General features: G+C 54.0%; 1 protein-coding gene across 1 annotated transcript; it reads right to left on the bottom strand.

The window, feature by feature from the left end:
* Tmem119 (transmembrane protein 119) lies at nt 1–6383 on the bottom strand. The gene is made up of 2 exons (XM_020167088.2): nt 6231–6383; nt 1–2072 (listed from the first exon to the last, which is right to left on the bottom strand). Exon 2 carries the CDS (start codon nt 2056–2058, stop codon nt 1237–1239), a length of 822 nt encoding a protein of 273 aa, XP_020022677.1. The 5' UTR covers nt 2059–2072; nt 6231–6383; the 3' UTR covers nt 1–1236.
* Between the last annotated feature and the right edge of the window lie 11853 nt (nt 6384–18236).

Genomic DNA, 18236 nt, shown 5'->3' with positions numbered 1-18236 from the left:
GCCAGATCAAAGTTTATTATGCGGCTGTGTTACATCTCCTCCTGGAGAACTGTGTGGAGGCTGAAGGAACCCCAGGTGGAAGGGCTTGGGGACTCCCCCAAACAGGACGGAGGCCAGGCTCCCTGTCAAAACTGAAGAGTGGTGTGGACATAGACTGCCAGACCACGTGTGAGCAAAGGATGGTGGCCAGGTCCCCTGTTTCAGGCTGGGCATTAGAAACCAGAATAAGGGTCCCCTTAGTGCAGTCCCCAGCTTCCAGGCAGCTTTGGGATCTGTCAAGAGAGGGTTCAACTCATGCAGTCCACTCAAGTCATAGGATGAGAAATGCATCTGAATCCCTACATCTTGCACGCTGACGCTGGACCAGCTAGAAACTAGGGTGCCTTTGGGAAAATAAAGAACTGTATTTCCCAGAGTGGAAAAGGCAGCATTTGACTTTATAGCTGTAAAAAAAAAAAAAGTTTGGGAAAGGCTTAGCAAAACCCCAATGCAACAGGAGCCTTTAGCGTGGTGTTGGAACTGGGGAGCTCTCTGGGTGGGGCAGGGGCTGGCGGACAGAGACAGTATTTTCTCAATTCATTTGACCTCGACATCTTGTTTCCATGGAGTGCCTCAGGGAACCCGGTTTGGAAACCGCTCCTGGAGAGTCCTATCATGATACATGTACAGCCCTCTTCCAGAAGCTCCTTCATCAGTGAGGTCCCTGATCAGAGGCAAAGCAACTTCAACACATCCTGGGGTTGGGGAGATGCAAACAATGGGGCGTGTCACAATTCTAAAATACTGCTTGATACCAGGCTGTTTCCCAGCCCTGGGCTCCTTCTCCTTGGCGTGTCCCATCAGCCTCTTCCAAAACTCCTCGTTAATCTGGTTTTCTCTGCTACCTCCAAGGAAAAATGGCAATATTTGCTCCCTCACAAAGGGACCTTTGAACTGTGCTTTCCAACCCCTGCGACTCATGTCGGGGGATGTTTTGTGATGGTTCTAATGGAGACATCGGTCCTGCATGTCCCCACAGAGCTGGGCCTTGGCAGGGAGCCCCTTGGGACTGCAGAGGCATTCTTGGGGTTAACCAGAGACCAGCATCTCTGCCCACTGGAAGTCTGGACGTGCTGGGATTGACACCCAGATGGCCAAGAAGGTATGTGAGGAAACAGTCAGAGATGAAAGCCTTTTTTTGCCCAAGGAGGCAACCACTGGGGGTCCCACAGTGGAGGCCAGCAGCTCTGGAGCCTGTTAGACACTGGGGGAGACGCTGCTGCATGCACAGGGACTTTCGGGGGGAAGGTGACTTGCTGGTGTCTGGGCTTCCTGGGCTAAGGAGAAAGACACTTCTGGCTCCTCTTGGCCCTTGCCAGCTGCTGGAGCCCCTTCAGCTGAGCACAACTCCTGCTGGACCTCTGGTTTCTCCACGGAGGCTTCCTGGATCACATCCTCCTGCCTGCCCTGGGTCACATCCTCCTGCCTGCCTGCCACCTGCCTGGCTCCCTCCCCACTCCCTGGGGCAGCCCTGGCTGGAGACTTGAGGTTCTGGGTAGCGGCCAGTATGTCAGCCTGGAGCTGCAGAGAGGAATCCAGGGCCTCTTCAGGCCGGCTGTCAGGAGCCCTGTCAGGGACCTCACTAAAGACCCGAGGGCCCCCGGCTCTGTCACTCTGGTCCACGTACTTCTTCTTGGGGAAGGACGATGGGTAGTAGGCTGTGGCTTTGTGCTTCTGGCGAGTGATGAGCGCTGCACAGACAACAAACATAAGCAGGAATGTCAGGGAGCCCACCACAGCAATGAGCATCACGTACTGGCGGAAGAAGTCCACGATGCCATCCAGGAGGTTGGTGGGGGGCGAGGGCCCTCCCAGGGGCGTGGGCTGGGGCCCCACTGATGTGGGGCTGAGAGCCGGGGTCTGTGGCGGTGGGAGGCTCGGGGAGGAGGCTGACGAGCCCTCAGCCTCCCCACTGCCCCCCATGTCCTCCAGGAAGGCAGCTGGCAGGGACACAGAGTGGGTGGCAGTGGGTGCAGGGCTCAGGAGCAGCAGAAGAGAGAGGAAGAGGCTGGGGACCATGTTGCCTCCTGGACCTGTGGGCAAATGAGGGAAGGAGGAGTCAGAGTGAATTTCCACGGTCTCAGGACCTGGTCACGGGGATCCCCAAGCCCTAGGGACTGTAGGGGACACAGAACATAGACCAGCAAGTCATCTCCCTTCCTGTGGCTGGGCTCCCCGTTGTACAGTGGACGCTGTTCTTTAATACATGTGATGCACACCTGTTCGCCTACCTCCCTCTGCAGTTCTAGAGGACAAGAACTGAATTCTACTTATCTTGGCATCCTCGGGCAGGGAGGAGGGTGTTGTACCATATCTGATATACAGTAGGTGCTCAACTGACGAATCTGGACTGACATGGCTGAATTAATAAGGCTAGCTCACATTTCCATGGGTTCCCATGAATCCTGGTACGTACCCAGTGGAGCAGGCACATTTTGTAGTGAGGAAACTGAGGCCCAGGGGTTAACTGATAGCTAGGATTTGGTGGGAGGCATGAAAGGAGAGAAGTTGGCTGACTAAGTGATGCACTGAATGGGTGACCTAGGAGTAGAGTGACACCCCCACCCAGAGAGCCCCTGCCCCAGGGACCAGTTCCTTTCCAGCCACACCCCACGCATCACCAGCCACAGTGGCTCCACCACCACTTCCTCACAGCTCAGGCAGACTTTCTCAGACCCCCCCACCCCAGACCTACCCCCTTATCCAGAAGCCTCTGAGCTCAACAGGGGACCTGCATACTCGATGGAACCCAGGGTATCCTCCATGACTGCCCTCGCCTCACCTCAAGGCCTCAAGCAGGGCTTGGAGGGCCCCAGGGGGACCCCTCACATTTGAAACAAAGCTGAGCTGTCACACTGTGCCACCTCCAGCCACCATTACACAGGAAGCAGATGAGCCCATGCCTCCCTCCCTTGCTGCTCCTGGCTTGAACCGTCGCCCCCCCCCAGACCCCATCTGGTCCAGACAGCCAGGCTGATTAATAAAATCTTTATGGCCTGAGTTTATGATGAAGCTCAGTTCCTAAAACACTAGTTCTTCCAGCTGATGTGAGTGGGAGTCTGGGGTCAGACAAACCTGGAGGCCCTTGGCCATGTCCCCTAGGAGAACGTCCCAGCCCAGAGGAGGGCCCAGGTCCCTAGGGTTGGCTAGAGCTCAAAACTCTAAGTCAGAAAAACTTCCAGATCCTCTGTCTGAGCTCCCTGCTCAGGGACTGAAATGAAGAAAGAGAGGGCCAGAGCAGACACAGAGCAAGGGCAAGGCCACATAGCAAGTCCCTCGGCTGGAGGAGGAAGCTGAGGTCCCAGCACCTAAGTGACTATAGGTCACATTGCCTGCTCACGGGTGGCTATAAGGACTCAGGAGGTGGGGTAGAAATGAGACTGCATGTCATTTCCAGGTGACCTGAGGCCTCCCAATTCTGTGCTAGCATCCTTGAGTATAGGCAGGGGACTTGTTCCAAGATCCCCTTCCCTTACCCCACCTGAGAACACCAAAATCACATCCTTTATATGAAATGACCTGGTGCTGTATGGAACCTGCACACATCCTTCTGCTCTAGAGTACTCCTAATACCTGAAATTATGCAAATGCCTTGCAAAATAGTTGTGCTGTGTGTTTTTATTGTTGCATTGTTATTTATTTATTTTGGTGGCAGTGGGATTTGAACTCAGGGCCTCACACTTGCAAGGCAGTCTCTCTTACCATTTGAGCCACTCCACCAGCCCATTTTTTAATTTTTTGAATATCTTCTGTCTGTGGTTGGTTGAGTCTGAAGCTAGAAAGCCTGAAGCTACAGATGGTACTGATGTGGATTTAGTCAAACTGGCTCAGATGACAAAAAGCACAAACTAATTCCAGGACATTAAGAAGAGGCCAAACTACCAAGAGGCTCATTTTATTTATTTTTCTCTTTCTCTGTGCTGGTAAGGATGGAGCCCAGGGCCTCTTGTACACTAGGCAAATCTCTACCTCTGGGCCCCACCCCCAGCCCTCCAGGCTCCTTTAAAATGAGCTAGTCCTTCTGGCTTCCATCCCAGAGTAACCCCGAAGCCCTCTTTCAGGCTTCAATCCTACAGAAGCAATGCCATTCAGTTCAGAGTCTACAGAGACTTGCCCAAGGACGCACAGATGGGCCCTGGCAGGGCTGGAAGTGGAACCTTCCTCTCCCTGGTTCTGGGAGTCTCCACACTCATCCACCACATCCCACTCCAGCCAGGAGTGACCCCCACCCCTGTGAGCATCGTTTCTCTGTGGGACAAAGAGAGGAGATGCTAAGTGAGCCCTAGGAGCTCCACACTGCACTTCCTATGGACCCCTGGACTGTGGAGTCTGTGTTCTGCCACTCACACCATTTGAGACCTTTAACTGCTACAGAAGGCTGTGTGACCACAGGGGGCTGAGCAACAAGGAAGTATTTAGGCAGCAGTGTGCCGAATGTCAGCTGGGCAGCTGCCTGGCCTTGGGCTGGGGCTAGCATTCTGTCTCCATTGTGTCTAGCTCTGCTAGCTGATCCTCTAGGCCTCACTTTCCCCATCTGTAAATGGGCAGCGGGAGACCACAACTGAGCCCCACAGAGACATTAGGACTACAGGAGAGAACATTCTGAAAGTTTGCCAACACAGGGTGGCTTTTCACCCAGGAAAGGTTGAGTTCAGGAGCAGAGAGCTCCAGAACTAGCCAGCACTTCCCTTCTGCAGCTCAATAATTGCCGTCACCTGATGTGAACATTTGTTCAGGGCCTCCCTAACCCCCAGGAAAAGGACAACTTTTTTACTGTCAGCTCTGGCCAAGAGAAATACAGGACCAACCACCTCTGCTCCCCTCCCAACTCTAACACACACACACAATGAAGCAGCTACAGGAAAGGACTTTCTCCCCCTGGTGCCTTGGAGTCGTGGGTAGAGGACATGGAAGGAGGACACACAAACTATCACTGGCTCTTAAGAAACTAAGACCCCAACTGTCAGAGTCCCCCACACCCCCAGCCTCTTCTGGCTCTTTGAAAAAGGTGGCAGCAAGTATGGGGACAGAGCCTTGCATGGAGCCAGCCTGGCCTCACAGGGGATGACTGTGTGACCCCAGCCAGGTCCCTTGCCCTCTCTGGGCCTTGGTTTCCCATCTATAAAATGGAAGAACTGGCCAGCACAGCTCTGAAATGATGGCTGTGCCTGCCAGGGACCCCTCACTGTCCTCCTGGGAAGAGCTGGGCCTGGCCTCCTTGGTCCTACCTGAACACAGACTCAGAATCCCAGACCACTAGGGACTGGGGTCCAGCCCATTCCCTCTTCTGTCACTCAAGAGGAAACTGAAGCCCAGAGACTGGGAATGGCCTGTCTAGAGTGGCACAGCAATTGGAGCCAAGCCCAGTGGAGGCCTGAAGAGAGGCAGCTCAGAATAGCCAGGGATCCTCCTCTGAGCTTGTTCCCACATCTGTGCAATGCGGGTAGGGCCACTCTGCTGGATGAGTCCCAGCAGTAAGTAGTGCCCGAGAGCACCAGTGGCCTCACTAGACTGACATGGCTTCAGATGATCCAAACCCACCCAGGCCTGGGCACCCCTGATCTGCGGCTGAGGGGCCAGTGCTTCCCTACCCCCACCCAGAGACTTGTGACCAGAGGGGGAGGGGCAGCCCACGGAAACCTGGCTTCAATTAGTGGCCCTGGGGGGAGGGGTCTGGCCTGAAGCATTGCATCCCCTCTGCTCACCGGCCTGGGGCCAGCGAAGGACAGGGACCTGCGTCTTTCAGGGGAGGCTGGAGGAAGAAATGGTTTCTAAGGGCTCCAAACCCAGACATGCAAACACACACCACACCACACCATACCTCCCCACCAGCAGCAGCCAGGGACACACAGAGAACACCGGGCCACACAACAGATGCAGCACACCCCTGACATAGCTCTCACCCAAGCACGGGGCACAGCGCTCCACACCACCCCCGTCCTGATGGGGTGACACCCTGCCATCCACTTGCAGAGCACGCACCTCACCCGCAGGCCCTGGCCGCACACACACACCCCTCTTCACCCTGGCCCCCACATGGGGATCCCAGAGGCACACACGCTGCACCACACATGTGCACAACCTCAAACGCACATCAGAGCACGCCTGCAAAGTGCCCCAACGGTCCCCAGCCTGGAACTCCAAGACAGCCCAGATGCTGGGGACAGAGCGGTTCCCCGCAGGGGACTCACCAGTTCCCCACAGGCCTGGGTGCTCCTCCAGGTGGACAAGCCAGGGCGCCTGGGCCGAGGAGAGGCTGCTCTGGCTGGCGCCCGCCTGCCTCGTCCTCCTCCCTCCTTCTTCCTTCTCCTTCTTCTCCCTGCTGGGCTGTGGGGCCAGCTTGATTTCATTAAGAGCGTTTGGGGTGGGGACTGGGGGAGGGCGGGGCTGCACTGGGCCACACACAATCCCACCCTCTTCTCACTCTGCTCTTTCTGGGGAAGGCCAGACGCCACCACTGTGCTTCCTCCCTGACCTTGAGTCCCCAGGGCAGGCTCAGACAGACAGAGGGGGCCATTCCAACACTTCACCAGAACACAAGCTGGGGTTCTGTGGCACCCCCCCAATCCACACGGGACGAGGTCAAGGAGGTTGCAGGCCCCTGGAAGTGGGAAGGAAAATTCCCCATCGTGGCTTCCAGCTGTGACTCAGGTTTTCCAGGCTGGGGTGCAGAGTGGGAGCTGGGTAGGTTGAAGGGAGGCCAAATGTGGAGGGCGCAGGCTTGAGGCAGGGAGCTGAATTCAGACACCTGCTCTGGTCAGGCCCTTCCCCTCTGCAGGCCTCAGTTTCCCCATCCATAGGGGTGAGAAGAAAGCTTGCTGAGCCCTCATGGCTCTGAGGCTCTGTGGCCTCACAATGCCCCAAATGATGTAGCTTGAGAGGAGTTACCGGCCCATTTCACAGAGGAGAAGGTGAGGCCAGTTGAATTCAAGTGGCTCAACCAAGAGGTGACTTGCTGGCAGCCCTGGAACCAGGATCCAGCTGGCCTGGGAAGTCCAGTGGCCCCAAGGCCCCTGGTGTTCCTGCATTCCTGCACGCACTCATTCATTCACCATACCAATGCTTGGTACATACGGCACATGTTGTGCCAAGCAGGTTCCAGGGGAGAAACAGACATGGCCCAGCCTTTGGACACTCATGGGCTTCCAGATTCATCCACATGATTCCTAGGAGAAACGCCTGGGGCAGCTTGCTATTTGCAAAGCAGAAGGGGTATGAGCAGGAGAGAGCGGGCAAGGGGTTCTGGGAGTCACCATCACAAGCTGATGCATGCACTGAGGGAAAGAGGCAGGGAGGATAGCCCCGAACCCTGCCTGTGGGCCAGATCAGCTAAGACAGATGAGACCTGGAAAGGCACCCAGATGGGAGGACCAGCACAGGGGCTGGCAGTCATGGTCAAGGCCATAGCATGGAGTGAAGGGAGGAGGGGTGGAGATGTCAGTAGGTGCAGGCTGAAATCTTGCTGATTCATTCAGAGCACACATGGGCACACATCTGTAATCCCAGCTACTTGGGAGGCAGAGGCAAGAGGCTCGAAAGTTTAAGGTCAGTGCGGGCAAAGTTAGCAAGACCCTACCTCAAAAACAAAATATAGACAAAAGAGCTGGGAGTGTGGTTCAAGTGGTAGGGGACCTAGCATGTTTGAAGCCCTGGGTTCGATTCCCAGTAACGCAAAACAAAACAAAACAAATTCCCTGACTAATCCCAGAGGCAGTAGGGAGCCAGTGAAAGTTTGGAGGTTACCACCCACAATGTAGGAGCCAGGACTAGCTGGTTATGGTCATTCTTTGTGATGGTCCCTGAAGCCCCTGCTCACGACCCAAACCAAAGATTTTCCTGTTTCTCTTAAGATTACCCCAAACCCTGCATTCTGGAGGGACCAGGGGCTGGTTCACCAACAGATGCTCACACTCATGCATGGCACGGGGGTCCCAGGGACCGCCACAGAAAAAGAGCTGCACCCACTTCAAGATAATCCGGAGGGTTGTAGCCCTAGCTGATGCCAAGGACTGGTCTAAGACCTCTCCAGGGCCACCTCCAGGGGAGGGAGCCCTGAACCCAACAGGCCAGGGCCACAGCCCACTCAACAGGCCCTGCCCCAGGGAGGGTGGGTCCCAAAGCCCACCCTTATTGGCACTCCTCCATCAAGGGTAGAACAATGCTCCTAAAAAGTTCCAAGAAAGATCCAAGTTCAAATCCCGCCTCCACCACATCCCGCTCGCATACAGCCTGTGTCTCTATCTGTAAAAATGGGGGTGAAGAATCCCTAAAATCCCAAAGCCACTGGGGAAATGGGAGGGGCCAGTGGGAAGGAAAGTGCTTGACTTTCTAAAGGCCCAGGGGCCAGATGCCAAGTGTGTGACGTCCTACAGTGGCTGTGACAAAATATCACAGACGGGTTGGATCAGAACAAGCTGCATTTATCATCTTGCAGGCGCTTGTGCTCAGGAGTCTGAAATGGGTCAGACCGAGCTAAGCAGCAAGGTGTCCAGGCCTTCTGCTCATGCCGAGTCTGCAGGGCAGAACCTTTTTCTTTGTCTGTTTGTGCTTCCAGAAGCTTCCTGCATCCCTTGGCTGCAGGCCTCATCCTCCACCCTCTCCTAGCCACGGTGGGCTGAGTCCTTCTTGTGCCACCTGGCTCTCTCTGCCCGTTCCCTTTGCGAAGACCCCTTGGGATGACAGTGGGCCACCTAGAAAATCCAGCATGATGTTCCCATTTCCAATCCTTAACCACACCTGCAAAGCTCTTTAGCTTCAGGGTAGGCTGCACACATCAGGGGTTCGCTGGGGTAAGTAGCGTCGGACCTGCCTCCTGTGCCAAGGTGGAAAACAGTCATCCTCTAGTGCTCACTGGGGATGACTCCAGAACCAGATCTGTAAAGTCCATGGATGCTCAATCCCTGGCATAGAACCCCACCCCGGGGTACTTTAAACCACCTCTACCTGACTTAGTACCTGATAGGCTCCAAATACCTTCTAAGACGTTATACCGCCTTGTCTAGGGAGCTGGCGAGGGAAAGTCTGCCCATGGACAGATGCAATTTCCAGACCAGCAGGTGCAATATTTATTTTTTTTTTTTGCCATATTTCAGTCTGTGGTGGGCTGAGTCTGGATGCAGACTGCAGCACTATCACCATCACTTGCTCTAGCAGAGCTGGAAGCTCCACTCTCCAGACCATGGGCTTTCCTTCTCCCCATAGAGCCTGGCACTGTGCCTCAAACCCACGGGCTCCTTCTTGTTTGGGGAGATGTGAGTGAGTCAGTTACACCCATGCGACAGATAAGGAAAGATGAGGCTCGTGGTGGGATCACCTGCCCAGGATCTGATGGCAGGTTGGGGTCACCGCCCTTTCTTGGGCACCAGCCCTGTGTCTGGACATCTGAAAATTCAACTTATCACCACACCTATGACTCACTGTTCCCTGTAATAGGGGCCTGTCCCAGCCCCATCATCCTGGTCAAAGGGCCACCAGACCACAGTGACACACCTGTACAGACACACATGCACACAATGACACACACACACACACACACAGACACATACGAAGACAATACACACATACACATGTACACTTACGAGCATACACGCACACATACTTAAAAAGACATTGTACACATACACACATACATGCATACGTGGCAGACATACGTAGGAAGACATGGACACACACATACTCACACACAGAAAGAACACACACAGGTGCACTTCCTTTAGACTGACACCTCCCCCACATGCACAGTCTGAGAACAGAGCAGCAAGTGTTTGTCACCATCAGACACAAAGGGACAAAAGGAGCCCCATGCCCCCACCATGCCTCCTGGTTCCAGCCCCAACACAGGTGACTACACAAATCACTGCCCTTCCCCGGGCCATAGCTAAGCATGGGGTTAGGCCTGGCACTCAGCGAGCTGACAGCCCTCGGGCTCCGGCCCAGGAACAAGCCACATTTCATTCATTCTATTTGCAGAGCCCTTATTTCGCACCCAGGCCACAGTTGGCCCTGGAGACAATGCCGAGGACACAGAGGCAGGGAGGCCTGCAATAAGCAAGTAAGCAAACAAATGAATCTCTAATTGCACCCTGAGCTAACAATTGTGAGAGTGGGTCAGAGACCAGTAAAGGAGGTACTTGCCAGAGGGCTTTTCTGGCCCCAGGTCCCCCTCCATGAGGAGGTGACAGTAGAACTGCCCTTGAAGCTGAGAAGGAGGAATTTAGGAAGGCAAGGATGAAGGAGGTTTTCCAGCATAGAAAACAGCATGTGCAAAGTCCCTGTGGAAGATGGCGGGGAGCCTGGTGCCATTAAGACAGCTCCCCAAGATTGTGATCATGCAGGAGTGGAGGAGCCAGGTCTGCTAGGACCAGGAACTTTGCCTGTTTTGTCTACTCCCTAACTCCAGCGTCCATGACAGTACCTGGAACACAGTCAGGACTCAGTAAATACTGTCAGCTGTGTGAATGAGCACTCTGGTGTCCACTCAGCTCTCTTCAGGTTTTGACCAACTCTGAGAGCTCACTGCGTTGGGCCTCGTCTTTCCCAACTGTCTCATACTCCACGTCCCTCAGTTTGGGGACATGTGTGAGACCCAGCCTGGACGCTCCCTGTGGCCTGCCTCTGCTGTAGCTCCAAGGGTGTGGGCAGGCCTGTGGTGCAGAAGAGGCTGGGCCACTCATGTACAACCTATAATTTCAGAAGCCTGAAGCGGTCCCAAGCCCTCTGCCCAGCCTGGAAGCACTTCAAAGACCCCGCCCTATACCCACCATGCAATTAACAGCCATGGCCCCCACCCTGCTGAGTGGTCCTGCTGAGGAGGGAGAGCCGGGGACACACTGGCCCAGCTTAGGTCTCTGCCAGGGTCCTCCCGAGCTAAGCCTGGGCGGCCGCCTGGCCCACCACAGCCCCCAGTCCCAGCCCCTCATGGACCCAGGGCCACTTCTAATTACACAGCCCCCAAGGCCCCAGGGGCCTGCCCTCTGGGCAAAAATAGCCAGGCCTTTCTTGTGGCTGGAAAGGCCAGGGCTGTGGCCCCAGCATGGCATAGGCCTAGCCTGCAGAGGAGCACTGGTGGAGCAGCCTCCTGCCTGGTGTTCCAAGGAGACAGAATGGCCTCATCTGGCCAGGCCAGCTCTAGGTGTGCTGTGAAGTCTCCCCAGGCCTCAGTTTACCCACCAGCAAACAATACATATTCCCTTATTGCTCAGTTGTTTTCTGAGCTGCCCTGGGTAGAGACAGCGCTGCCTTCAAGGAAGAAGATGAGCAAGCTCTTCTACGATCCTGACACCTGTATCAAGACCATGAGTCTCTTGGGGCCAGAATCATGGCCTTTTCTGTCAGAGCAACCCTGGCCTGGGATACAGTAGGTGCTCAATAAATGCCCTTCCAGATGATTCCAGAGCAACCTGCCTATGTTATAGATAGGGAAACTGAGCCCCAGGGAGGAGTAGGACAGGCTGAGATACACTGACGTTGTGTTTATTCATGGATGCATTTAACCATATTTCCTGGGTACCCTGCACCAGCTCCTGCCTAGTCACTAGGGGGTAGGGGTGGCAGGGAACACGACACTGGGCTATACCTCAGGATGTTCCTGGTAGGGCAAACAGACGGGAACATGTCAGTCAACAAGTAGGGAAGCTCACCCAACACAATGAGCTGCTGTTTAGTAAATAAAAAGGACAAGGAGATGGAGTAGCTCGGATGGGGCCAGGGCCAGGTGACTGGACAGCTATTTTAGTCATTGTGATAAGGGATGGCCCCTATGGACAGGAGCCGAACAAACGCTGTAGAAAGAAGGGAACCAAGCATCCAAAAGGCAAGGGGAACAGCAAGTGCAAAGACCCTGAGGCAGGAAAGGGCTAGCTAGCATGAGACCTCCTTAAGGGAAGGAAGACTGATTGCTGGCCTGATCTCATCCGGGAACCATCAGAGCTTGGAAGTTGGACACCAACTTTAGTTCAAGGCTCTACCCCTCACCCACTGTATGACATGAGTCTCAGTTTCCCTCCTAGGCCAGGAAGGATCAGAGGCAGTTCTTCCACCCTCTGGTAATCTGTGATTCTTAAGAACTTCCCCACTTCCCATCCCTAGAACACAACTGGATGTTTACCTACTGCTGCTGGAAGAGAAAAATCGCTGTGAACCATAACTGAACATGAGCCAGCAATCCAACCCCCAGGAATTTGCCCAAACGAATGGAAGCCCTCACCCACATAAGACAAGTTTCCTTGGTGGCCTCCTATCTCATGGCCCCAAACTCCACGCAGCCCAAATGCCCTCTCAGGAGAAGGGATGCAGGCAGACCACCCCTGCTGTGCAGTAGATAGACTTTGCACAGCTCTAATTTGGAGACTCTAGAGCAAAGGCCAACTTAGCTATGGAGCCAGAAGTCAGAAGAGTGGTCACCTTTGGTCACCTTGGGGGCATCAGCTGAACAGGGCACAAGAAAGCTTCTAAGTGGTATCTGGTCCCAGGTGGTTATTGGGAGGCAGACATATGAAAATCCAGTTTGCATCCTTTGGATTTGCACACTTAATGTAGTTATGGTTTTTTTAAAAAAAAAAAAAAACAAGGAATGCTGCATCTTTCTCTTCTGGGGGTGAGGGGGTGCACCACAGCCAATGGTCAGGCTTCCTGTGGTCAGGGTGGCCTGGCCAGCTGCAGGCTGTCTTGTAAACATTTACATTCCCAGGCTGTGTAAAGGGCAGTTCTATGAGCACCACGTGGAAGTCATCACAGCAGGAAGGAGTGTGAACTGTCACTGCCCTAACCCAGGCCTGGCCCTCTGGTCCCAAATGGGTGTCCTCGGGCCAGTCACTGCCATGAGAGAGAGAAAGATGAGGCCTCTGAACAGTGCCTGGGGCAGTAGGGCCTGCAGGGTGGCACTGGGTTTGAACTCAGGGCTGTATGCTTGCTAGGCAGGTGCTCTGCCGCCTGAGCCACTCCGCCAGCTCTTTTTTTTTTTTGTGCTACTTTTTTTCAAAATAGGGTTTCACAAGCTATTTGTCCAAATCTGGCTTCGAACCACAATTCTCCTAATCTATTACAGGCATGAGCCACGGTGCCTGGCAAGCCTGCTGGTCTTTGAGCAGGGGAGAGCTTGGGAGGTGAACTTTGGGGGGTCTTAAGTCACCCCAGTTCTCAGGAAAGTCACCTCACAGTTCTCTTGCTTTCTACTGTGACCCTTTCTCCCACCTTACCCTCTCTCCCTGCCTTCTCCTCCTTCTTCGCCACCCTTTCCCTTCCTTTCTGTCTCCCCTCCCTCCCCACCACTCCTCTCTCTCTTCCTCTCCAAACGCTTCCTGAGCACATTCTATGCACACTTGGGTGACAGCTGCAGAGCTCATAGACAAAAACGCCCGTCCTCATGGAGGCCATGCTCTAGCAGGAGCACACAGAGGAAACCACCACCATCTCTGTGTCACAGCAGCAGGTGTAAGCAGGGCAAGTGTGACGTTCAAGCAAACGCCTGAAGGAGGGGAGACAGTAGGTTAGGGAGAGGAAGAGCCATGCAAAGATCCTGAGGTAGGGGTACCTGGTATTTTCCAGGAGTGAAAAGAGGCTGGGATGGCTGGAGAGGAAAGGAGCAAGGGGATCTGGGATGACATGTAGTTCAAAGCCAGACTTTGGGCTCTGCAGTGTTCACAGGCTGGGCTTCTACTGAGCGTGAAGCCCACCATGCTCCCAAGTGGACAAAACTTCACCACATCTCTTCTTGGTCTTGCATCAAGCTCCCTTTATCTTTACTCAGCTACACACACACACACACACACACACATATCCACTCTCTCTCAAGAGCTCTGACCAAGACACAGCTCAGGGTCCCATAAACCCCTCAAAGGCCACACACGCAGGCCTCTAGCTCCAGCCTTGGCTCCTTCCATGCCCGACCATGGTCTTCTGACCCCAAAACTCGACAAGCAGCCTTCTCAGGACAGCTGTCCCAAGTCAGCCTTCTCCTTTGGGCCCAGAGACCCCTGGTGGAGCCTCGCAGAGAGGGTCTTCCTGGACACCCCAACCCACTTGCCAAAAGGAACCAGGCCCCATGGGTGTGGAACAGGAAGGCGGAACCATCAGCCTGAGCCAGGACCGCCTCCCTTCAGGGACCTCTGTGCTCTGCTGCTTCCCAGCAGGGTGACCTTGGGCTGAGTGAGTTAACTGCTCTGGGCCTCAGTTTCCTCACCTGTAAAATGAGGGCAGCCCACTTCTCTGGGTTCCTGTGAGAACACAATGAGCCCTGGCACCTGCACTTAACATGCCAGGAGCATTAGAGTGACAATAGTGACACGTGGCATTGACCATCTTTGACACACCGGCTGGGCACCAGCTAACACAGAGGCCTGCCCCCACAGGGGCTCCACAAGGCTAACAGAGCAGAGGGGCAGACCACTAGCCACCCAGTACCCACCCCAGATGGTGGGCAGGCAAGGCAGTCCTCAGCGAGGGTGCCCCCATCTTAGAGGGGTGCCCCAGTCTTGGGGGACAGGACACACAGACTCAGGCCCACCTCCCCCCTCCCACCACCCAGCTGGGGCCCTGGAGTGTGGGCAGCAGACTGATGGGGCTGAGTCCGACCTCTCGACCTCTTGGGCAGGGACTTGCATAGCCTGTGCTGAGGGGTGGGGGGATGGGACCGACAGCTGGAAACATCTGGTTTGAATTGTCGGTTGGAAGCTGGGGCCAGGCAGCCAAAGAATTTGTGAGCTAATTTTAGGCCCAAAGACGGAGTGCTCAGCAGGGCGGGGTCTGGCTTCCCAAACCACAGAGGCACAAGGGGCTGGGGGCACACGAATCCTTCACGGTGCCTCTTGGATTGTCCCTTGGCCCCACAGCTAGGGACTGGTTGTCTCAGGATGGGCGCTGATTGGTGTCCACTGTGTGCCAGGCTCATTAAACCCTCCATGGGCCTGGGGTGAGAAGAGTCCCCTCTCCCGTGTCACAGGTGAGGAAGTGGGGCTCAGAGGCAAGGCAAGTTGCCTGGCAACAGGCATTCCCTAAGCAGCGGGGTCAGGGTTTGAACCAGCTTCACACATCCTGTGGATCTTTCCATAATCCCTACTGTGTGCCCCGCACATGCAGACAGGAAGGGTGAACATGAGGACAGAGGTGCCCCCAGGCAGCACAAATCCATAGATCAAAAACATCATTCAGTCAGTGCCTGGCCTTCCAGGAAAAATCCTAGTGAATCCCAGTGGCAGGGCTACAGGGCAGGCCTCTCTGAGAAGGTGACATTCAAGATGAGGCCTAAAGAATTAGAAGATGCCAGCCATGCAGACATCCGAGGCGAGAGTACCAGGCAGAGGGAACCACAAGTGCAAAGGCCCTGAGGCAGAAGCACGTGATGAAGAGCAAGAAGGCTCAAAAGGCTGGAGCTGAGTGGGAGGTGCCAGAGCTTTCCTTCACTTATTTAACCTAAAGGTTTGCCAGTGTGTGAGACAGGGTCTGACCAAGGCAGGGGTTGGGGCCCAGAAGCTTCCACTAGTAGATGAAGGGTCCCTGCTACACATCTGGATCTGTGTTTAGCGATTTGCTAAGGGGAAGCTGAACTTCTGGGGATATCACTTGAAGTCTGTCCCCTAGCAGATTCAGAGGCAGGACACAAGGCCAGATGACAGGGTCTCCAGATGTGGTAGACAGCTTAGAACCAGGACTGAGGTTGTCACCACCTGTACTCTCCCCGCCACCACTTGGGTGTTTGGGTCTCATTTTTTCTTTCTTTCTTTTTTTTTTTTTTTTTTTTTTGTGGTACTGGGGTTTGAACTCAGGGCCTGCACCTTGAACCACTCCACTAGCCTTTTTTTGTGTTGGGCTTTTCAAGATAGGATCTTGGGAAGTATTTGTGCCTGGCCTGGCTTCAAACCGCAATTCTCCTGATTGCTGCCTCCTCAGTAGCTAGGATTATAGGTATGAGCCACCAGCACCCAGTTTGGGTTTCCTTTCTTGATGAGAACAGTACCAAATGGCCACAGTGCACAACTCAGCAGCCACCTTCTCATCCTGCCAAACGTGGGTGGGCTGGACCTGGCTATGTGGCCCTGGGAGCAGGAACAGCCAAGGCTGCAGCCTCCCAGCCACCAAGAAGTCATACAACAACCAAGCTCGTGGGGACCCAGAACCCTCACTGGGTTTCCAGAAATCTTGGGAAGGGAGCTCTGTGGACCTGCTGCTGAGTGGGGAGCCTCAGAGCAGCATCTCCACCTGCCACCATGGACACTGGGTGTCCTGCACACCAGGGATATTGAATGTCATCCTCAGCTCCCTGCAGCAACCCTTAGTTGTGACCTCCAAAGATATCTGAAGATATGGCCCCATGTCCTCTCACTCCGGAGAGACCAAAGGATCAATTCAGGTGTCATGTGAGTTCAAGACCAAACATGGTTGAGCTTGACACTTGTGTGGTGCTCATGCTGCCCTGCCCTGCTTGTGGAGATGGGCAGAGCTGTGTCCGCTGAGCTTTTAGGGGCACCGTACTCTCGGGTCCTCCATCAGGCCATCACACACCGTCCCTGGGCTCTAGATTGCAGGTTTGTGGGCAGCAGGGGTGACTCACCTTCCTGTTCCAGCCTCTAGGAGTCCTGGCACAGAGCAGGTGAGAGCCACTGGCTCAGAGCCCTTCTGCTTGGGCATTAGTGACCACAGGACAATGGTTTACCCTTGTCCTGGGGAAGCGCTCCTGATTTCCTAACCCAGTGTTATTCAGTCTGTGCAGGAGGAGTAGGAAAACAGAAAAGTCAAAAGAAGAACATCCAGCTCATCCATGGTCCCACACTTGATATCTTCACCTGTCCTAATTATCTAGTGTGTTCCCATCCTTTTTCTAATCCTATGGTGGCTGTGATTTATTGAGCTCCTGCCCTCTGCTTGCATTGTGCCGAGCGCTTTCCCTGTCTGTCTCATTAGTACCCCTAAGAGCCCTAGGAAGTGACACCATTATTATCCCGTTTCACTGATGAGGAAACTGAGGCTCAGAGTTCATTTAACATATTCCTGACGGGCATCTTTCCATGCCATTCTTCAAAAACATCATTTTCCACTGCTAAAGACTGTCTTCTTGCTCTAACTATTCCTGGTTGTTGCAATATGGCACAATTTCCCAGTCACCCGCTCTGTGCCAAGATGCCCTAGAAGCAGTTACCCTTCCTGCTCACAAATCCACCCCATCTTGTACCCAGGGACTGTGTGTGGATGAGCGCATGATGGAGGACCTGGGAGCATGGTGCCCCTAAAAGCTCAGCAGGGCAGGGAAGAGCAGCGTGAACACCACATGTGTGTCAAGGTCAACCTTGACCTTGAACTCATACGACAACTCTCACACAGAGGTTTGATCCTTCACTAACTGTCTCCCCATGGAGCTGAGCCACAGGGGTGAAATGCAGTGGACGCTGTCCCCAGAGCACCTTTTGTCATTATCTGTTTCTCCTTCCACAGAGGTGACAATGCGCCATCATGTGGGGGTCTAAGATTACCTGCCATGACAAAGGGTGCCATTTTGGAGACAGCTCATGACTATTTTCCGCTGCTGTAACAAAATAGTTAATATTAAGTAATTTATAAAGAAAGAAAGTTATCTGACTCATGGTTTTGGAGGCTGGGAAGTCCACGATCGTGACATTGCATCATGACATGATAGAAGGTGTCACACGAGCCAACTCAGGTCTCTCTCCCCCCCCTTTTTAAATTACTTTTTGTCATATTATTGTTGTACTTTGGGTACATTGTGACATTTACAAAGTTCTTACAATATATCTTAGTTGAATTCGCCCCTCCATCACTCTCCTTTACCCCCTTCCCCTATTCCTGGAATAGTTTCCACAGGTCTCGTGTTTCCGTCTTCATACATGATTGCATATATTCCACCATATTCACCTCCTACACCCTTTCCTTATATCCTCCCAACACACACTGGTACCAACCCCCAGACAGGACCTGATTTACCTTCCTGGCCTCTGTTGTTGTCTCTTCTTCTTATAAAGCCACCAACTATTAATCCCAAAAGTCCCACCCTCATGATACCATATAACTCTAATTACCTCCCCAAAGCCCTACTTCCAGGTACTGCAAAAATGAATTTGGGGACTAACACATAAAGCTTGGGGGACACACTCCAACCACAGCAGCTCGCCTGCTATGGGCTATCCCACCTCTCCTGATGGCTGCGGGTCCTGCCTCTGGGCAGTTGCTCCCACAGCCCTACATCCAGG

This window comes from Castor canadensis, chromosome 18 (genome assembly GCF_047511655.1).
Source record: "Castor canadensis chromosome 18, mCasCan1.hap1v2, whole genome shotgun sequence".
NCBI lineage: Eukaryota > Metazoa > Chordata > Mammalia > Rodentia > Castoridae > Castor > Castor canadensis.
Note: the sequence above shows the minus strand (reverse complement) of the source record. Positions and strands in the feature narration are given on the sequence as shown.